This window comes from Coenobita brevimanus, chromosome 95 (genome assembly GCF_032717465.1).
Source record: "Coenobita brevimanus isolate Jiangsu-jjx chromosome 95, ASM3271746v2, whole genome shotgun sequence".
NCBI classification, from domain to species: Eukaryota; Metazoa; Arthropoda; class Malacostraca; order Decapoda; family Coenobitidae; genus Coenobita; species Coenobita brevimanus.
Window position 1 is genome coordinate 9,434,199 of NC_137048.1, and position 23,642 is coordinate 9,457,840.

Consider the following 23,642-nt stretch of genomic DNA (forward strand, 5'->3'; position numbering starts at 1 on the left):
AAATAGGGTTGGCGCCAGTACTGATCCCTGCGGCACGCCGGCGTTAATTGAGTGGAAATTCGAATATACATCATCTACTTTTACTCTTATTTTCCTGTCACTAAGATATGAAGAAATCAAAGGAACAAAAGACGTTAGTCCATAGCAAGGGAGTTTAGACAGCAGGGAACGTTGCCATACTCTGTCGAAAGCTTTAGAGATATCAAGAGCTACTGCATGAGTTTCTCCAAAAAGATCAATTGATTGATGGATGGTATGAGTTAAGAGATTGAGTATGTCAATGGTGGATCTTTCGTGGCAAAAACCGTATTGTCTATCATTAATTAAGTTGTTGGATTCAAGATGTTTAACAATATGCTTGTTAATTAAAGTTTCAAATATCTTACCAAGAGAAGATGTGATAGCTATTGGTCTGTAATTGGAGGGGTCAGACGAACTTCCTTTCTTCGGAACTGGGTGGATATTGGCTTCTTTCCATGAATTTGGGAATAAAGAAGTACGTATGCATAGTCTGAATAATTTAGCTAGGACAGAGGCAAGTTCAGGGGAACATTTTTTCAAAACAATTGGCGGAATTCCATCTGGACCTGGAGCTTTGTTGGTAGGTAAATTGTCTAGGATGGATTTTACAAATCTTGTCTGTATTTTAAGTGGGGCAATTTCGGGAGAATCAAGTTCCAGTACTGAGACACTCTGGCTGGTATCATCTATGGTAGAGTTTCTTGCAAAGGTACTAGCAAAGATATCTGCTTTCCCACGTGGGTCATTTGTAATATTGCCATCTGAAGATTTTAGTGGGGGAATAGAAGATAACTTGTTAAAGTTATTATTGAAAGAATTAAGAGTTGACCAGAATATTCTATTGTCATTAGGTTTGTTAAGTAGTTTTGATGCTTGCTTTTGAAGAAAGTTTGATTTAGATAGATTTAATACAGCTTCTGCATGATTTCTAGCAATTTTAAATTGGGAGAGTGATTCAGGTGTTTTTGATTTTAAGTAAGAGTTATATGCTAATGACTTTTGGGCTGTTGCTCTGGCACATTTGCCATCAAACCATTTTGGAGAGTTTGATCTTTTAGTGAATTGTTGACTCGGTATGAATAAATCCATACCAGCTAGTACTAAGTCACAAACGTGGGACTGGGTAGAATTGGGATCACTAGAGAAGAAAGACTGCCACGGAACATCAGCAAGATAATTTCTAAATCCATCCCAGTCTGCCCTGTCAAAGTGCCATCGGGTCACCCTGACAGGTTCGGAATGGGGAGGTGTAGGAGGGTTAACTAATGAGGCTTTGATGAGATTGTGGTCAGAGGATCCAAGTGGTGACAGTACCTCTATCCTGTATTGATCTGGATTATTTGTCAAGAATAAATCCAAGAGATGGGCATTATGGTCAGGATTATCAGGTATTCTGGTTGGTTGCTTTACCAACTGGGTGAGATTAAACGATTCCGCAAACAGCTCGCATTCTAGACCAGTGTCGTGAGTCCAGGCAGAATGCAATAACCATTCAACATTGTGTATGTTAAAATCACCCAAAATGGTAATTTCATTGCCAAGGGCAAGGTCAAGGTTACTCAACTGAGTGGATATGGAATCAAATACACTGGGTTCCGAAGAAGCATTGGGGGAACGATAAACTACACAGATATATTTGGTAATGTTTTGGCAATTTAATTTATATAATGAGTAATCAAAACTGGATGAAGTGAAGTTTAAAATAGTGTCAACTGCATATTGGGATTTGATATAACAACAGGTGCCGCCCTTGTTTCGAAAGTTTGTAAGGAGATGGTAACCGGGAAAACAAAATGGAGATATATCGGTAGAGGGTGAGATTTGTGGTTCTGTGAGGAAAAGGGCCAAAGGGGATATGGACTGAAGGAAAAAATGAACTGAGTTTAAATTTGTGGTAAGGCCGCGGATGTTGGTAAAGAATAAGGCCGCACCGTCACCTCTTCGCCGACGAGCATTCCCGGAAATAGCAACAGTCGCTGCTGGCACAGTCGCTTGATAGCGACCGGGAGGACCCTGTGCCTCCAGCCCTACCCTGCCGGTGGTGGCAATCCGAGATATATATATATATATATATATATATAAGAATGCGTCATGGCTAAGTTACATGGCAATCAATATTTTCTCGTAAGGTATTTCGAGCAGCTTGTCAACCGATTCCACTTCATGCGAAAAGTATCCTATGGAAGTTTCAGTCCATTTCCAAAAGGTATAGGGGTAGCGCAACGCTTACGAAGTTTTTAAAAATTTTTGCCAAATATCTTGAGTAATGCCGTATAATATTTCACAGCAACGATTAACCATGTATGTGTCCATATGTATATTCACATATATACAGAGGAGTAGACTGTAGCACCAGTCAAGCAGGGCAGTACTCCCGAGGTGGATGGAAAGCTGATGACAGGGAGTGCTGGAGCTCCCGTTTCATCAGCCCTCAGGACTAGTTCCTGACCATCCCCCTTTGCTGAACTTATTCAGTGTCTCAGTTACACAGAGAGTAGGCCAGCATGCTCTCCAGTACAAATTTCTCTAACTATCTACACCAAACTACATGCACAGTACACACTACACTTCCTATTCTAAATTCAACAAATATGGCGTCTTTTAATCAAGTCTCGGAGTCCCCAGGGGGGGGGACCATAAATGCCCCCACCGTCCGCCCCTCTCCAGGTGACGACTCGAGGTGCCTGGAACCACTGTCTGACTCTCTTCTTCTTCATTTCTGCAACATTCGCGGCCTTTCCTCTAACTTTCGCTCTGTTGAGCACCACCTCTCCTCCTCTAAACCTCACCTTCTTTTTCTAACGGAGACTCAGCTGTCTGAGGCAACTGACAGCAAACCCTTTTCTGTATCCTCCTACTTTCTCTATACTCATTTCAAAGCCAAAGGTGGCTGTTGTGTATACATACGCAACGACTTATCTTGCTCTCGTGTTCCTGAACTTGATTCTTCTGAATTCTCCACACTCTGGCTTCGGCTTTCCTGTTATTCTCTGACGAAATTTAGCTGTGCTGTTTACTTATCCCCTAATTCTACTGACTATCAAAAATTCTTCAACTATCTTACTTCTACGATGGAACACATTCTGTCCATTTCTCCTTTCTCTGAAATCTCCATTCTTGGAGATTTCAATGTTCACCACCACCTTTGGCTCTCCTCTCCTTTCACGGATCCACCTGGTGAACAAGCCTACATCTTTTCCATCCTTAATGACCTAGAGCAGCTTGTACAGCACCCTACCCGTATCCCTGACCGCCTTGGAGAGAGCTCCAACATACTTGACCTCTTCCTCACAACTAATCCTTCTGCTTACTCTGTTAATCTTTTCTCTCCGTTGGGCTCCTCCGATCACAACCTTATTACCTTAACCCGTCCTATCATCCGGTACGGCCTGTGGACCCTCCAGGGAAACGTCGTCTGTGGCATTTTGGAGCCGCGGACTGGGAGGCCCTCAGGCAGTACTTCTTTGATTTTCCCTGGAATGATTATTGCTTCCATGGCCATGAGCCATCTGAGTGTGCCTTGCGCATTACGGAGGTTATTCTCTCGGGTATGGAAGCATACATTCCTTTCTCATATCCTTTGACTAACGCAAGAAAGCCTTGGTTTAATCACGCTTGTTCTAATGCTATCCGCAACAAGGAGAAGGCCTACAAAAGGTACCGGAGCCAACCCACCCCTGAATCACATCATCTTTACGTTTCTGCCCGGAATCGTGCAAAGTCTGTTCTTCGCTCTACTAAAAATAATTTCATCCATACTAAATGCTCTCAACTCTCCAACTCGAATTCTTCCCGCTTCTTCTGGCACCTTGCCAAAAATCTTTCTAACAACTTTACCTCATCATCCTTCTCTCCTCTTTTCTACTCTGATGGTTCTGTAGCTATTTCTTCTACTGATAAAGCAGATCTCTTCGCACAGACTTTCTTCTCCAATTCCACCTTAGACGATTCCGGTGCTGTTCCTCCATCACTTCCCTGCTCTGACTTCCTCATGGCTGACATTAAAATTTCTTCAGTTGATGTATTTTCTGTCATCACTGGCCTCAGTACTAACAAGGCATATGGGCCTGATGGGGTCCCTCCTGTTGTTCTCAAGAACTGTGCTTCTGTGCTTACACCCTGCCTAAGCAAACTCTTTCGCCTTTGTCTGTCAACTTGTACCTTTCCTTCTTGCTGGAAGTTTGCTCTCATTCAGCCAGTCCCAAAGAAGGGTGACCACTCTCAACCCTCCAACTATCGTCCAGTTGCTTTAACGTCCTGTATTTCAAAAGTTTTCGAGTCAATTCTTAATAGAAAAATTTTAAGGCATCTTTCCTATCACAACCTTCTTTCCGATCATCAGTATGGGTTCCGTCAGGGACGCTCCACTGGCGATCTTCTCACCTACCTTTCAGACTCTAGGTCATCCTCCTTTCGGGACTTTGGCGAAAGCTTTGCCATTGCACTTGACATCTCAAAGGCTTTCGATCGAGTCTGGCATAAATCTTTAATTTCCAAACTGCCCTCCTACGGTTTCTATCCTTCTATCTGTGCCTTCATCGCTAGCTTCCTTTCTGGTTGTTCTATAGCCGCTGTTGTAGACGGCCATCGTTCTTGTCCTAGATCTATCAACAGTGGTGTTCCTCAGGGCTCTGTCCTATCACCAACTCTCTTCCTTTTATTCATCAATAATCTTCTAAGCTGTACATCTAACCCTATCCACTCATACGCTGATGACTCCACACTTCACCTTTCCATTCGGTTCCCGCAACGCCCATCTCAACAGTTACTTCAACAAACAAGGGATGAGGCTATGGCACACCTAATGTCTGACTTGGCTCCGTATCTCTGACTGGGGTAAAAATAATATGGTTGTCTTTAATGCATCTAAGACTCAGTTCTTACACCTATCAACCCGACAAAATCTTCCACAGGTATACCCACTAATGTTTAATAATATTCAGCTTAATCCTGCATCATCCTTGAACATGCTTGGGTTTTCATTTACTCGGGACTTATCTTGGAAAGATCATATTACATCTTTGTAAAATCTGCTTCCAAGAGATTGGGTGTGCTAAGCCAACTCCGCTCTTTCTTTACCCCTGCACAATTGTTGACTCTATACAGGGTTTTATCCGCCCCTGTGTGGAGTACAACTCTCATGTGTGGGGAGGCTCCCCACATACAGCTCTTCTCAATAGGGTGGAGTCAAAGGCTTTTCGTCTCATTAACTCTCCTCCTCTTACTGACTCCCTTCAACCTCTGTCTCTTCGCCGCACTGTTGCATCTTTATCTCTTTTCTATCGCTACTTTAATGGTCACTGTTCCTCTGAACTGTCTGCTTGCATTCCTCCACCTCTAAGACGGGCGCGTAGCACCCGTCTGGCAGCAAACTCTCATCCCTTTTCTGTCCAACTCTCTAATGCAAGAGTTAACCGTTACTCCCAGTCTTTCATTTATGCAACAGGTCAGCTCTGGAACTGTCTCCCTCTGTCTGTATTTCCTGCTGCCTATGATCTCCAGTCTTTCAAACGCAGTGTGTCCAGGCATCTCAAAATGATCGGATCTTGAATATGGCTCTCTATTGTATTTTGTTTTTCTCTTGGAGGGAACTGTTACTGCGGGCTCATGGCCTTTGGTTCCTTCTTCCTCGCATAAAAAAAAAAAACTTTGCTTTATATATGTCCACTTCAGTGTATATCTTCTTTTCTACATAACTTCACAGAATCGTATTTTACCCTGCTGGCCTAATCTAGCAAGTCCCCATTGTCAGCTGTTTTCGGGTATAGTCGGCGGTGCTCTTCGACAACCTGGAGCATAAGTTGCATCTGATCTCCCTTTTTCGTCTTTTCTGAGCTCTTGACTATTGTGATCATCGAAACGCCACACTCAGCAGTATCGTTGATTGCCATGAGGATATCCATGCCCTCCCCTCTAGCCACTGCTCTGGATCTCCCTATAGGGATTTAGAGTCAGTTTCCAGTATGGTGAATATTTCCTTGGTCTTGTTGGTGAACAGCTCTGGAAGGGTTTTTCCAGCTGCACATGCAGGAGCAACACGGTGGCAAAGTCTACCTGCACTGTGCCCATATTTGCAACCATTTTCCTTGTATCATCAAGATAACCACATTCGTCGAAAACTGACAAGCCAACTGTCATTTCTGACAAGCCCCATAGATATTTTTCAAACGCCTTAATGACTGCGTCTCTGATGATAGCATTCTGTTGAAGCAGAAAGTTCTGCAGTAAAGTAAGGTCCATACCAAAGAAACACAGGTCGCTGATGCTGTTCCAGAAATTGTCCGTCTGGTTTAGTTTGCTTTTGTGGACTGGCGATGGTCTCTCACAGTAAACTGGTGCCTGGATAGCCACAGCTTTAAAGCAGTATGGCCCTCGCCATTCATTTAGCGCGATGGATTTCTCCTGGAGTCTTGAATGAAACAGCGGGGAGTCCATTAGGCACAACTCCCCAAAATACTGCTATTAACTCAAGTAGTTCCTTGTAATCATGTCGAGGCTGCTGGACGCGGAGTTGTTGCTGAGCGAATGTTAAGACGTCGTCTCGCCATGGTTCAACCGCCAAGCCGCCATGGTTCAACCGCCAAGTTCATTCTTTCATTTTCCTGGATAGTTTGGAACTCATTCTGACGAGCCTTTGGCCAGAACTCCCTGAATATCAACGAAGAGAGAAATATTTGGACTTCCTGGTATTTCTACTGCCAAACAATTGAACACTGCCCCCAACATAATTTTTTAAAAATGTGATGTTTACAAGCCAGATGTACAGTAGAAGATTCCTTTGCAGGATCTGTTTAATCCTAAGGCACATTCCGGCTTTCTTCCCAGTATTCATTGCTGTTGCATCAGATCACAGTGACTTGATTCGATCCTTGATGTTCCATTCTTTTTGGACTGCTTCAATAACCGCTGCCGTTGGTTCTGCTTCCCCATCAACATGATTGAGGATTGCCAAAAGTTTCGTTACTGCTTCACCAGCGACCAAAATCGGTAGACGATGAACAACACCCCGACCAGTCAAGTCAGACATAAGTTTACCGTCCCAGGGAAGAGTTAGAGGAATAGTAGGACAAAATTGTAGCCTCAGTTCTGTAACTAAAGCTGTACGATGAGCATTCTGTTCCCCAAGGCAAAGAGTATGTAAAATGCTCCAAGACAGTAAAAAAAATCAGAACAAATACATAAAAATAGCACGAAACAAGCATTTTTCTCTTGAATTCACGTAACTCGTGTTTATCCTGTATGTTTTTATTATAGTAAAGTTAGTTGCTGTCTGTGTCGCAAGGGAAGAGAAAGATGATATTTTCTGCCTGGGTTGAGATAATGGGTCTCCCTTTGTCTTTCTGGGGAAATTTCACATGGTCAAAAGACGACATTGTCTGAAATTAGCACGGTCAGTTAAAAGAAAGCTTTTTGGTGTCCGCGCTTGTAAATATATCTTTCAACAGCATTCATCATCGAATATGAGTATTGCACAATCAAATACAAGAGCAACAGAAATGGAAAACAATAATAGAAAATAAATGGAGGCAAACATAATACACTGAAGGGACGAAACAAAAAATAAATAAATACTAACCTCTTGTGCATAGTGCGAGTTGTGGAGACAGTCCAGGCCAATATTTACCCCTCTCTGCCCTCCCTTCGCAGCTCATAAGTAAACATAAGTCACTGTCTTTGAATCTCACTTTATCTTTGACGCTTACTTACTTTCCCTTACTTTTCCAAACACTTCTATCTTTCACTATAACAATTCCTTACTTTTAGAAATAAACACAGTACAGTAAACAAAGTTATTTACAGTCACTTACAATTACAGTGCACTATTTACAAACTCAGTTAGTACCTCGCCAAGGAATAATACTCTGGGAAGCAGGGAGGGCAGAGAGGCACCTTGTATGCTTGCATTGCCAAGTGGTGAGCTTTCGCTCTTGTTGCCGCCTCTCGGTTGTTGCACAGATATGGCAGTGCAACTGTGCACTTCTTGACCCTCTCGCCATACCTTGTGCTTAAGTGGGTGGCAGCAACTTCACCGTGCAGTGTTGTTCTGCCCAGTCCTTTGCAGCAAGTCTGTGTGGTGTCTTTTACCGCATTTGAATGCCTCCGTGGTACTGCCAACTAGTGACCGCACTCCTGGAATAGCTTGAACACACAGTCATGCACGAACTTCCGCATCGAGATCGTCTTTGCTGTTTTCTGGCAATAGTAGTGATGCGCATTCAACAAGCACACATCTACGAAGTGGAAAAAGAGTTCTTTGTACCCCTTGATACAATGACGAATGCACTCCACACTACCAATCTGCATGTCTGTTTTATCAACCAAGCACATGTTACGATTGTTGTCTGTGATTGCATTTGGCTTTCCAATATGTCGCCTGTAGCACGATCTACTTTCCCTGTATTGACGAGAGCACCTGTGTGCACAGTTGATAGCATGTGCACATCACGGAAGTCTTGCCATCGCAGGGCAGGGAGATCAGTGCTACGTTGCAACTGCACTGTGCCTCTCTCTTGCTCCTCATGGAAGCGTGGCATGCCACCTCTATTTGGCTGCACTTTGCCACAGGAACCAGTGCCTCACGATATATATTTTTTTATGTGACCGACTCTGGGCACAGGCTTCACGGCCTGCTCTCAAGGCCCAGTAGTCCTCCTACATACCATACACCTTCACATGTCACCACTTTGGCGCTAACACCCACTGTCCATATTGAATACATGCTAGGGCTGTCTCATACTGGACTGGTGTTTTGGTATTAGCGGTTTTTTTTTTACAACATGTCGGCGGGTCTTCTGGTAGATAGCGGGCCTTCTGGTAGATAGCAGGTGCATTGCTAATTCAGAAGAGGTGTACTGATCTGTGTAGAGTATGTGTCCTCTGCCCACAGAATCTTCCATCATTTGCTTCACAGCTGCACCAGAAATGCCAAGACGATCATGATGGGAATATTGGTCATTGCCCCGGTGTATATTATCATATCTAGGACAACACCCCTCTCACAATCATACAGCACAAATAGGCCTATCTTGATGCCAAAACGATGACGTTTAGATGGAATATACTGCCTGCAAGATATACGGCCCCGGAACAACATGAGCGACTAGTCAATCACAACCTTTTGAAGAGCCCCAAAATAGCATTTGAATATGCCTTTGAGGTTTTCCAAAACAAATCCGATCGTTTACAAAATGCCTGTTGGGTCAGAGGTCGTGTTGTCGGAGAAATGAAGGAACCGAAGGATGATCTGGTACGTATTTCGTGCCATGTACTTGCTGAATGCATTGACCTGTGTCAAGACAGAGTTCGTGTTGTCAAAGGCAAGAGTCCTAGGTCTGAAATCTTGCTTTCCCTTCCGTCCGTAGTCTGCTCAGGAAGGGGACACCTGCATTCCCGGCTGCTGCCTGGTCTGCCTTCCACTTTGCGATGCAGTCCTCTGCACCTTACGTGCACGCCGAAGCACTGACTTCACCTTGGGCTCAGAAGATGATGTCCCCAATGTATGATGTGGGGTTGGGGGGGCATGTGAGGTTGAGGGAAGTGGTAAGATGGCATGTGAGGTTGAGGAAAGTGGTGAGATGGCACGTGAGGTTGAAGAGACGGGAGGTGGTGGTGCAGTCGAGACTGTGCGGACTGAGTGCACCTGCACTCTCGCTTCATCGTCCTCTGCACCACTCCTCTCCTCAGCTTCCTTTCCTCCAGGAAAGAGCTCATTAGCCACCATTTTCCGACTGTTTGATGAAGGTGCAGCTCTCCCACGACGTAGTGGAGCAGCAACTTTGCCCTCAGAGGAATCGTCATCGTCGTCCTCCTCATCAGATGGTATTTCGTACAACTAGTCACCGCTATCGTCGCTGCATATTTCCTTTCTGCTACTGTGGCCATCTTCTAACCCAATTTGGTTTGTATCACTCTCCCCACCCGTGGGGAACAGTCCAGACGTGATTTCAGGGCTGGTTAGTCCCTTATGTGTGCAGAGTGTGGCATTGGGAGCGGGTGGAGGTAGGGCAAGGTTTGATAGCTTATGTCCATTCATTAGAGCGGTGTGTGCTAAACTGATGGATATGGTGTTTGGAAGTGTAGTCTAGGTCAGTTTCAAGATGTTCAGAGCATTCATTCACTTTCCAAAAATTTTTAGCCGTTTTCTACAAGCAGTGCTCGAATGACGCCTATGTCCATGCTACAGCCAAGTGTTATTTGACACCGGCGGCCCTGGAGGGGTTAAATAATATTAAATCAGCTAAAAAAAACTTGCTATATCATGGGTGATTTTAACTTAGATTTGCTCAGATATGACAGCAATAAAATTGTTCAGGAATTTGTTGATGTGTTTTATAGTCATTGTTTTTATGTGTATAAAGAAGCCAACAAAAGTTGGAACCTCTGCTGCTTCGCTAATTCACAATATCTGATGCAATCATATTGAAGCAGAGTTATACAGCGGCATTTGTTATCAGATGTATCTGATCACTTTGCACCATTCATAAATGTTCTATCTATCTATTGCCAGACGCCTCAATCCCGTTTGGGGTGACCACAAACAAATCGCCTCCAAGTCGCCCTGTCCCCCGCCATTTCACTGCCCTGCTCCCAACTCACACCCCCCTTTCTCATATGCCTCTCCACCCCATCCCTCTGTCACAATAACTTTGTATATTCTTGTAGAGATGTTTTGTAGATCAGTTATATATATATTAGACTTGTGGAGGAGCGGTTGTTATAAGTGAGTAGATTTGTAAGTAGATAATCTTGGTTCCCTTTTGTCATGCAATGACAGGAGAGGTAAAGATTAGTATGGGACTATTTTTATTTGTCTTGGAAATATTAACAAAGTCTCTCACACACGAGTGAAGTTAAGTAGAGTCTCGCGAGCTACCTCCCTCTCTCTCTCTCTCTCTCTCTCTCTCTCTCTCTCTCTCGCCCATGTTGCTAAGCCCTTCTCCCTACTACCTGCCGGTTCTATGGCCTGTCTCCTTCTGAGCTCTGCTTCCTAAATTCTGGTGAAGCAGGGGTCTTGTCACGTGTGTTACACTGTGGTTGGAAAGTTCTAGAAACCTGTGTGTGAGTATGTGTGTATGTGTGTGTATGGTCACTAGGCTTTGTTCGTATGCTATCTCGCTGACACACTACCTATGTCATCCCCTGACTTGCTACTTCCTGTGTATTGTCAACATTTCCTTAGTTAACTAGCAAGATCATTTCCCTTTCCCAGGCTTGCCTGGAGCTCCGTCCATCCATCTATTTATCTATCTATCTATTATGATTTGTAATTATAATATGGACTCATAAAACCTCCATCTCATCCTCGGCCTCCCCCTTCCTCTTCCCTCCTCCACCTCACTCACATACACTCTCTTCGTCAGTCTTTCACCCTCCATCCTCTCCACATGGCCAAACCACCTCAGCGTGTTCCTCATAACGCTTCCTATCACATCCACATCCACACCACAAGGCTCCTTTATATCCTCATTCGTCAGCCTGTCTCTCCATGTGACTCCACAGGCTCCTCTTAAATAACTCATTTCCACTGCTCTCACTCTTGACTTGTGTTCTTCCAACAACGTCCAAGCTTCACTTCCATACGTTAGAGTTGGTATCACGATACTGTCATGTAGTAACTTTTTCACTTCCATGCTCACTTCCCTGTTTCTTATCACTGCTTCCATTGTTAAAGCAATGAATAATAATGGAAATAAGTCAAACTCACATTTAGAATTTATAAACATATTAATGATTATGACTTGTGGTCAGCAGTGGATGAAGCTATAAAGATTTCCAAATAACCAATGATGTAAACGAAGCTTGTGAATCTTTTTGAAACTGCCTCCAAGGTGATCTGGACGTTGGTTTTCCCTGGGAGGCGATAGTGATCAAACAAAAAGCGGTTTTAAAACCAAGGGTGACTGGTGAGTTGAAAAATATGTATTAAAAAAAGACTTAAATTGTACAACAAGCTTACTAAAAAAAAACTCTAACATTCGGTGACGAGTATTATACTTACAGGCATATGGTTAACCGAAATTTTGAAACAACAAAGAAAAAGCTTTATGAAAACAGACTAAATAAGGCAGAATTATAGTAAAAAGACCTGGAGAGTGTTGAACGAACTGTTGTACCGTAATGCTAACAGAAAGAATGAAATTCAATCTGTAAAGGTAAATAATGATACTGAGTCAGATCCTCTAAAGCTATGTAATTATGTGAACAAATATTTTTCTTCAGTGGAAAGAAACCTAACAAAAGATTCACCAACCTGTGACAGTTCCCCTTTGCAATATTTAAGAGGCCAATATCCGAGTTTTAATTTGTCACCTGTCTCTGCTAATGAAATAATAAAGACTGTTAATGAATTAAAACTTACCAGTCCTGGATATGACAACATTCATATAAAAATAAAAAAGTGATACATATATTAGCACCTAAACTAGTGCAAGTAATTAATCTGTCATTTCGAAAGGGTATTTTTCCTACTGGTGTATAATTAGCTCATATTATTCCGATTTTCAAAGGTGGTGATCCTCTCCAGGTCATAGGTTATCGTCCTACTTCCATCCTGCCTACTTTCGGCAAAGTTATCAAGCAACTAGTTTATGACCCTTTGAGTTCACTATTGGGGTGTTTCTAGATCTAACAAAGGCATCAATACAATTGATAATAAAATTTTAATGAATAAACTGTTCTTTTATGGGGTCAGGGATACTGCATATAAATGGTTTGAAAGTAATTTGTCAAATCGTCTACATTATACAGAATTGAGTGGAGTGAAGTCTTATTTGGAAAGTAATGCAGTAGGTGTACCACAAGGTTCGAATCTTGGCCCATTACTGTTTTCTATATATAGTAATGAGCTGGCAAATAGCTGTACTCTGCTGAAGTTTGTGTTATTTGCAAACGATACAAATAATTACTGGTACTGTTCAGGTTCAGACTTAAAAGTACTCACCGATAGTATTAATAACGAACTCCTAAAAATATCACATTTTTTTTTTTTTTTAATAAATTGTCTGTCAGTATAAGTAAGATACATTATATTTGTTGATAACAAATATATTCAGAATGACGCTAATACTTTGTTAGGTAATGAAAAAATACAAAGATGAAATTCTACAAAAATTCTAGGACCTTATTTTGATGATAAGCTTAATTGGAAAGAATATATCAAGTACATAAAAGAAAAAAAACAAAATCTTTAGGCATTATATACAATGTAAAACATCTACTTCCCAAAGGAGCATTACTGTGTCTATATAATAGTTTGATTTATCCGTATTTGCAATATTGTAATGTTATATGGGGTTCAACCACAAAAATAAACTTACAACCAATATTCTTACCAGAAAAGAAAGCCATCAAAATTGTACCCAAAGTAGGATTTTAAGATCACACAACACCTCTTTTAAAGAATTACATGTTTTAAAGCGTCATGAAATTTATCACATTGAGGCACTTAATCTTGTATTTAATCAACTAGGTAATGTACAAAATAAATATTTTTTAAGAAACCGACAATATACTGTCACAACACCAGGAGTAAAGACCTTCTTATACCCCCCAAACAAAACACTAACTTCAGTAAAAGATTCGTAATTTACTCTGGACCTATTCTGTAGAATAGGTTGCCGGAAGACATTAAGGTAGCCGACAACCTCTTGACTTTTAAGTGGAATTGCAAAAAAAATTTACCAAGTCAATATTAGCTTCTAAAATGCCCACTATGTTAGATTCAGTAATTCTGTGAAACCTAAATAACATACAGGAGAATGCTGTTGCTAAATTTCCTAAATGTATTATCAAGGAGCCCAAAAAAAATTGAAAACATTTGATGGCGTCAGCCTTGTTACATGTATTATGTTGATATGTCTTAATATACTGTACTGTGGTTGAGGCTAAATAATCTCTCTCTGTATATACCTAGGCTGCATCCCCTAAGGAAAGGGAAGTAGCTGAGACATGGCAACACACTCCCAATTTACTCGTCCACTCAGACACATTCATTCGCATCTTAGCCCCAAAGGGGAGAATGGACAGATCCTCATTGCACTATACCACACGAGGGTCAACTGCTCAGTGCAATCAGTGACATCCGCAGCAGGACCCGACAGCAGAGCTGGTTTACCCTTGCCACATCATAATGGACCCATCCCCTTACCCGCACCTGACCTGATCAGCTGATCAGACCAAATGCAGGAGAATATCCCCTCAGGGTTGCATCATCATTTATTCATTCACAATTTCTCTCCATTCATTTCTATCGTGCACAGCCACTCTTCGTTGCTAAACAGACATCCCTCTCGCATCCAACGCTCTGTTCCTGCTGTCCATCCATCCTGTTCGTGGTCTTCCTCTCAGCCTTACAACTCTCACATCAGATCTAGTTATCTTTTTCACCAGTCGCTCCTTATCCATTCTCGCCATATGCCCAGACCATCGCAACACCTTCTGCTTAACTCGATCAGCCATCTCCCGAACAACTCCAGTTCTCCTTCGCACTTCATCATTTCTCACTCGATCCATACGCGTCACTCCACACATACTCCTTAGACACCTCATCTTCATTACATTCAAACTTTTCCTCTCTGCTACACCCATATTCCATGTTTCAGCTCTATATAACGCAGTTGGTACCACAACACCCTCATACAACCTTCACTTTACATCCATTCTAAGCGAACGACATCTAAACACTTATTTCATTCCTCCCAGCATCTTTCCTATTTCATTCATTTTAAACTTCACTTCTGCATCTATTCTTTCATCCACAGCAACATGTGACCCTAAATACTTAAAACACTCTACCTCCTCAAGCAACTTACCATGGAAAACTATATTCATCCTCTTACCATCTACTTTCAATTTCCTCCTTTCACACACCCTTCCAAACTCCTCTGCCCCACCTCTCATCTGCTGCCACTTTAGCATCACGCACAGCACTTCTCGCCCTATTCCTCTTTCCTTATACCTTTCATATGACACCTCATCCTTCCTCTGCAGCTACACTTCATATGCACGTCTCTTCACAGCCACAGCCTTACTTACTTCCTCGCATCACCATTCATTTCCCTTTCTTACACCACCACTCACTTGTCTCACACCACAGACCTCTTCCTCATGCCCCACCACAGCATTCTTAAACAACTGCCATTTGTCCTCCACACTGCTATTCTCCTAATATTTCACTGCATTCCACTCATCTTTCAATTTGTCCTGATACTCCCTCTTTTATCGAACTCACTCACTTTCAAACTCTCCCTGCCACACCAAACACTCCTAGCTCTCACCCATCTCTTACCTACTCTCAACTTTCCCTCCATCAGGTAGTGGTCAGACATACCTCCACCCTCCCCTCTCAAAACTCTCACATCCAACAATTTTCCTATTACATTCCTGGACACAGCCATGTAGTCCATCAGTGCTCTATCAACAACCCTTCCACCCTCCTGTCTCACCCATGTATGCTTATAAATATCTTCTCAAACAAGGTCTTTCTAAACACCATCTCGTTCAACGCACATCCCTATCATTCGTTCCCCATTTTTATTTCTTCCAGGCACACCATGCATACCAACTGCACCTTCAGCTGCTACATTTCCCACTCTAGCATTCAGATCTCCCATTATTACCATCTTCACATTCGCTCCAGAACTATGTAGACACTCATCAACATCAATCCAGAAAGATTCCCCTTCTTCTTCATCGCTTTCACTACCAGGCCCATATGCACTCACAAGTACCCACAACTCACGTTCAAATTCCGCTTTCACCCACATCAGTCTCGATGACACTTCCTTCCATTCAATCACACACTGCTGTACTTCTGGGCTAACTAATAAGGCCACACCTTCTCTTGCCCTTCCCTTGCCAACACCTGACACATTGACACTTCCAAACTTAGACTCACCTTTCTCTTTCATCTTTGTTTCACTCAAAGCTAACACATCCAACTTTCTTCTCACAAACATTCTCCCACTCCTCTCTTCTAGCCTCAATCATACTACATCCACGCACATTCATACACCCAATCCTCAGATTACGGGGATAACTCAATCCCCCACCTCTTACTATGGCCTGTCTCTTTTCAGGAACTAAAAAACAGAGAAGGGGGCCACTATTCCCCTCGCCCTGCCCCTTTTACTCGCCTTTTATGACACGCAGGGAATACGGTGGGAGAATTCTGCCTAACACAACCTGGCCACAGAGTAGTAGTACCACCACATAGTGCGGCCAGATTGTGTCCCTTCCGCTAAATAAAGTTATTATTATTATTATTATTATCATCATCATCATCATCATCCAGACCTCCTTTCTCAACGTTGATGACGTCCTTGAATGATGCCTAGGAAAATACAGTGAATAACTCATCTAAGTCCACTCCTTAGGCCATCGTATGATGGAAAAACTATTGTCCTGATAATCCTAAAGTTTGTGTTTGTCTTTGCATGTTTCATAATGCCGCGATGTAGCCATGCCACTCAGACCTTGGATATAAGTCTTCTGTTATACTCTGAAACTTGCACCCAATGCCATGATGTCTTCGGTTCAAGGATTTATCCTTCGCCTCCTTTCGCATTATGGCATGAACGGCCACATCTCACCTAATACAACATAAGATGATATTTTAACCAAGTCCAGTTAGTTCAGTTCCAGGGAGTGAAGTTTTTCTTTATGGCAAAGTGTAGAAGAAAAGTATATTGTTGCCATCATTCCAACTCAACTTTTTGTTTACAGAGGGGTGGGCGGGGCCTGAAATATAGGCAAGAAACAAAAGTAAATGAGTACATTGTGTGTGATGATAAATGTAAACTCTACATATTTAGCCTGTCATTCAAACCCTCATACCTATTAGTTCTTTTCTACTGGAGAGTTAAATGGCAGAAAGACACAGACCCTTTACTATGAAAGATCTTCTCTAATATGAACCGGCTAATAAAGGCAGAAATAAGGTATACAAAACATGGAACTGAAATTAGTGATGATTTTACAAATGAAAACAGATGTTCTCCCACTGATGGTGTTAAACTTGGATTACCATAACAGGCCAGCCAAGCGGGCGGTAACGTGTGGCTGTCACTATACTCGTCACCACAGCCAGCCACTCAACAGCATGGCCTTGACAGCAACACAACAGCAGAGTTTGACCGCTTCGCCTTCCTCGCTGGTTACGGAGGCCTTGGAGTCAGTCAGGGTACGTGTATTTTACAAATGATGTTTTAGTTGTTTATGGGTCAGTCTGTGGTGTGATTTTGACTGATTTGTGAACGTGACTTTTTTGCTGTAATCTACAGATCTCTCTCTCTCTCTCTCTCTCTCTCTCTCTCTCTCTCTCTCTCTCTCTCTCTCCCCTGAGTAATGCAAGTTGGCAGACCATTTCGCTCAGCTAGTGAAGTTCAGATTATGAATTAAATAAGAGGAATTGTGGGTTGAAAAAAAAAAAAATTGCTAGATTTTCAGTACCTTTCTAGATATCAAGTGTAGGTTCATGCCTAACAACTAAAGGAATGTATCATCGTCTTGAAGCTCTTCAGAAGCACAGTAATTCATAACAGAAACATGTGCATGATGCATACTTTCTTAAGAACCGCTAGATATTCCACCAAAACATGACAAAAGTAGGTAAAAAAAGTCATAGGTCATAATGACATCCAAACAATCAAGAGGCATGTGTCATAAAAAGTGGTCTCGTGTGCATTTAGTGGTAAAAGTGTCCAACGTATACCATTTAATTTTCTATCCATTAAGTGGAAAATAAATACATGTTGGGAATTTTTCAGTTTTCATATACTTAATATTACACATATTTGTTACCTACTGTACGTCTACTTGCACGTATGGAAAGTAAGACTTTTCCATAATTACGTTTATTACATTAATTACGTTTAATAAGCTTGCCAAACCCCCACTGCCCATTCAAAAAAAAAAAATCATCACTGAACCTAGATGTTGAAGGTTTTCCTCTCATATAATAGTAAAATAACAAGAAGCGGTGCCATGACACAGCAAATCAGTCCCCGGCAGTCATTTCAGTGCTGACGTATAAACACAAGATATCTAGTCAAAGATGCTATGTATCAAATCTGAAGTAAATAGGGTAAAAATTGACGATCTTATGCCCATTTGAAATTCTATGCCGACCCACCTGACATTGACCTCCCTACTGCCCTGATGTAATGAGGCATATTATAGGATGCAAATTTGAAAGATAAACATTTAGGTTTTGGTTTCATGTCGATATGACAAATTTGAAAGGAGTTATGAGAAAAAAAAGATTTCTTGAATAATATATTTGGAGCCGACAGCCTAGGCCTTGTCCCAGTTTGGCCCAAAATTTAATTTGGTGATCAGAAGATCATAGGCCATCATCCCTGTAATTTTGGTCAAAATCGCACCAGTAGTTTTCGCATAAAGCTGTTAACAGACAGACAGACAGAGACAGATTAGTTCCTGAACATCCCCCTTTACCGAACTTTTTCAGTGTAACATCAGCATGCTCTCCAATACAAGTTTCTCTAACTATCTACACCAAACTACATGCACAGTACACACTACACCTCCTTAAAAAAAAAAAAAAAAAAAAAAAAAAAAAAAAAAAAGGCTACTCAACACACAGCCTCGGAGTCCCCAAAGAGGGGAGGGGTATAAATGCCCCCACCTTCCACCCCTCTCCCGTTGATTGCTTGAGCAGCCTGGAACCACTGTCTGACTCACATCTTCATTTCTGCAACATTCGTGGCCTTCCCTCTAACTTTCGCTCTGTTAAGCACCACCTCTCCTCCTCTAAACCTCACCTTCTTTTTCTGAGACTCAGCTGTCTGAGGCAACTGTCAGCAAACCCTTTTCTGTATCCTTCTACTTTCTCTATACTCATTTCAAAGCCAGTGGTGACTGTTGTGTATATGTACGCAACAAATTTTCTTGCTCTCGTGTTCCTGAACTCGATTCTTCTGAATTCTCTACACTCTGGCTTCGGCTTTCCTGTCATTCTCTGACTAAATATATCTGTGCTGTTTACTTATCCCCTAATTCTACAGAGTATCAAAAATTCTTCGACTATCTTACTTCTATGATGGAACACATTCAATCCATTTCTCCTTTCTCTGAAATCTCCCTTCTAAGAGATTTCAATGTTCACCACCACTTTTGGCTCTCCTCTCCTTTCACTGATCCACCTGGTGAACAAGCCTATATTTTTTCTATCCTTAATGACCTAGAGCAGCTTGTACAGCACTCTACCTGTATCTCTGACTACCTTGGAGAGAGCTCGAACATACTTGACCTCTTGCTTAAAACTAATACTTCTGCTTACCCTGTTAATCTTTTCTCTCTGTTGGGCTCCTCCAGTCACAACCTCATCACCTTAACCAGTCCTATCGCTCCGGTATGGCCTGTGGATACTCCAAAGATGTGAATCTTGAGCTTGCAATATGTTAATCTTGAGATTTGGTTTAGGTATCGTGCAGTTGAAGGCAGGAGACGTTAATGATGGATACAGAGTGTTGATCATAGTTTATTATCTTCAAGGAAAAGTTTAAGTTGAGCAGTGTATGTATTACACAGGAACGTAATTTACTAGCTGTCTCGTCGGACCCCTCTTCTTTCTTCTCCACTCTGTACAACCTTTCGTTTCTGTGGCTAGCCCCTTTCTGATCTGTAACTCCCTTATACTGCCCTAAGATGGTTAGTGTCACGTGTGCAAAACATAGGTGTGGGTTCTAGAAGCTTGTGTGTGTTTGTGTGTATGTAGCACTTCCGGTGCCCACTGGCATTCTTTTGGTTATGTCTTGCTGAACTCCCGCTGACATATTTCCTGTTCCCACACCTAGCCTTAACTGGTGTTCCTATGCTATCTGTTACACTGTCTATCTATCGATCTCTTTATCTATCATGCTATGAGTTGTATTATTATAATATGGAGTCCTGACATCGCTCGGTCACTCCAGCTGCCGATCCTCCGACAGCAATCATCACTGGTATATGCTAATCTGTTGATACATAACGTCGATTACAATATTGCATAGATATAATATTCATGTTAATATTGCAATGATCCAGTAATATTTTAGAACAATAATACATTAAAAAAAAACTGTATAAATAATTAAACAAATGCACTATAGTTAAAATGATTATAGATATTGTAAAATGTGTATGTATAACAGGCTTATGCATATATGCAAAAAATAGTTCAGAGTTAAGATTATATTAAGAGCTATTAATATTTTATATATAGATAATGATACTGGTATACTTCTATATCATGTGTCTTTCCATTTTTTTTTTATATAAAATTAATACTATATACAATATATCTACACTTCATTCGGGGTTTTTTACTTGAATTTTTACTCTACCCCCACTAAATACTGACTCCAAGTTTGCAATTTTTGCATACATTCTGTGCACTGCGAACAGCACTATTGCAAATACAATACAGAAGATTATAAGGACAGTAGGTGCTGGGCTATACACATAATATGGGTTGAACATACTCAAACTCAAATCATCCCAGGGCTTCATTGTTTCATTGATTAGTTGCATAGTTTCAAACTTAGGTGAAGTCAGCTTAATACTTGTGCTCATGTTTAAGTCCACATTAGGTAGTGGGTGGAAATATTAGTGTGTGTGATTGAGGATGGCGTAGTTATTGATGGTGGATTAAGTGGACATGGATGGCGTAAGTACCGCACAGTAGTCTGGTGCTATGTATAATCCTGATGCTGAATTATGATATGGTGGTATATCTGGACAGATTATGCAAACTGATGTGTTATGAGTGAAATAAAAAAAAACTGTGTGTGTCCGATGCGTTGATGTTGTACAAGCTTATCTTGAGCAAAAGTGAAGTTTCAGTGATGATGAATGTTGTGTTTTCATTATGATAGCCATTTCAAAAGGGACTGTTCCAGTAGGCTGAATCGTGAAGATGTACGCAGGACAAAGCTGAACAGCATGTAAGGAAGTACAGTACTTTCGTTCAATCATTTATTCACTTGCAAAAGTGACAGTGTCCCGTCTCTTGGATACCATGATGAGTTCGGTGTCTGTGTTGATGTTGATGATGACCAAAGTGTTATTCTTCTTAGAAGGTAAGGGGTGTATTTCGTATACTGTGAACAGGTTGTCAGTTATGAATGGTACATGAACTACTACTGATGTTGGTGTTAGTGTTGCTTCTAAATATGGATAATATAACATGAAATCTCTACCATGAAACAAAGGCTTCAAACTATGTTCATGTATGCCTTGGCTAATAATCTGACGTAGCTCATGAACTGGAAGTAAGTCATTTGTGATCCTACCATTACCAGCATTTGCAATTCCTTGCATAAGTGCCCTGTAACGAACTCTAGTGTTATCTAGCTGGAGTAAAATTGTGTCAGTGTGTTCCGTGATGATGGAGAAGTGTTGGAAAAGTGTTATATTCCCTTCCATGGCATTTATTTTGTCTACACTCTGGTGAGCTATGTTTTCTGCCTTTATTTAGATTTTTCACGATTGTCTTCATTGCTGAGTTTTGTCCAGCAATGAATTTTTATTGATATGTTAGTACCTGAGCTATTTTATTAAATTTGTTGTTTATTTCTTGAAGGTCTTGCTCTGTAGCCAATCCAAAGATGTTCCCAAGAATTGCACCACCCAGGTCAAACAAACAGCGCGTTTGGCGAGTACGTGTGATGTTGTTCGTGTAGCACAATACCTCCGTTCCATGATGAGCATAGTTGACTTCGCCTGTTCTATCTTCCATTTCGATAACTTCACTACTTCATCTACTTCCTTTGTGTTATGTGCTTGTGAAACATAATCTCCTATCATGAAGTCCAGGGTCCTCATGGGTTTGGCGATGTTCTCTAAATAAGTAGGTAATTCGTATAAGTAATTCAAAATGATTTCGTACTCATGACATCTTTTACGATTGACGTGGCCGTTGGAGCTATGAGGCATCCTTGCCGTACTATGTGTTGGGGGTCTAAGTGAGCATATCCTCTTGCAATATAGAGGAGAATCCATAGTATAAGTAGTATAAGTCCCTTCATCGTTACCTACTGACAAAAAAAATCTATTAATTTTCTAATATAGTCATGCTGTGGTCGATGATAGTGATGATGTGCGTTACGGTTGACTAACGGAGAACAATAACTTGCTTGTTATTTCATTTAAAGAAGGAGTTTAAATTGATATTTAAATCATGTAAATGATGTACTGTACATTTTTGGAACAGTTGCACCCATGTTTGTTTGTTTGGTATGCTACCTTAATTTATTTTTGTAATTATTGTTGTTTTCTTGATTGGTTTCATGAGTTATGTTCGGATGTTCAGTGGTATCCGAGGCTGTATAATTATTGGATAGTTCCCTTGAAACTCGTTTTAAATGGTCAATATGAAGTTGTTTCTCTTCGCCACTTGACAGTTACTTAATTACAACTTTGTTTGCTTTTATGTTAATTACTCTGTATGGGCCCTCAAAGTTCGGGGATAATTTATTGTCTCTCGTATGAATGATACCATAAACAATGTCTCCTAAGCTGATAGGCGAGACTCTTGCCTTTTTATTAAATACCTCCGTCATTTCTTCCTTGGACATCGATAATTGTTTTTTTTTTTTTTTTCACACTTTTATGTATGTCCTGGAATTCACGTAAACGGAGTTTAGAGGAATCATCGTAGTTGTATATGGGCAGATTTTCTTCTTCTAAAATTACATATCGTAGTTTTTTATCTGTACCATATATATAATGAAATGTGGTGTGTCTCCTAGAGATTTATTTATAGATCCGTTAATTGATGTTTCTACTCTGGGAATCCAGTCATCCCAGCTTGTATAACTTTCATGAAGAATGTGTCGTAGTATATCTAATACTTTTTTGTTTTGTATCTCTACTAACCCATTGGATGCTGGGTGATAAGCTAAAACGTTAACCTTTTTGATATTATATTGTTTACATATTTCTTGTAAGATATCAGAGTTAAATTCACCTCCATGATCGCTTATTAGTACCTTTGGGGTAGTAAAGCGACATATTACATTATCTATTATTGCCTTTGCTACTGTCTCTGCTGTTTTATTCTTAATTGGAGCTAAAATTACATAACGGGAAAAATGATCCGTTGCTACTAATAAGCACTGGTTATTATTGTATGATAACGGCATCTTGAGTAAATCACCCGCGACAACGTCCCATGGTTGATGTGGTACAGGGTAATTACCTAAAGGTGCAGGTGTGATTGGGTGTCCTTTATGTTTTGCACATGCTTTGCTTCTGTCTATATGATTGTTTATATCTTTTCATAATGATGGCCAGTAATATAACAACTGGGTTAGTTTAAATGTTGTACGATTGAGGCTAAAAGGGAGGAGATTGGGCGAATGTTTGTGAGAAGAAAGTTGGATGCGTTAGCTTTGAGTGAAACGATGATGAAAGGGAAGGGTAAGTCTATTTCTGGAAGTGTGAATGAAAGATTGTCAGGTGTTGATAGAGGAAGGGCAATAGAAGATGTGGCCTTGTTAGTGAGTTGGGAAGTACAGCAGCGTGTGATTGAATGGAAGGAGGTATCATCGAGACTGACGTCGGTGAAAGCGAAATTTGCATGTGAGGTGTGGGTGTGAGTGCATATGGGCCTGGTAGTGAAA

At 41.2% G+C, this 23,642-nt stretch overlaps 1 protein-coding gene across 1 annotated transcript in view; it reads left to right on the forward strand.

Moving 5' to 3' along the window:
- Positions 1 to 23,642, forward strand: part of LOC145413230 (multidrug resistance-associated protein 1-like) — a 682,216-nt gene that overhangs the window by 426,541 nt on the left and 232,033 nt on the right. The window contains exon 18 of the mRNA XM_080282961.1: positions 17,053 to 17,200. Coding sequence (XP_080139087.1) covers positions 17,053 to 17,200 — 148 coding nt within the window. The remainder of the gene's footprint in view (positions 1 to 17,052; positions 17,201 to 23,642) is intronic.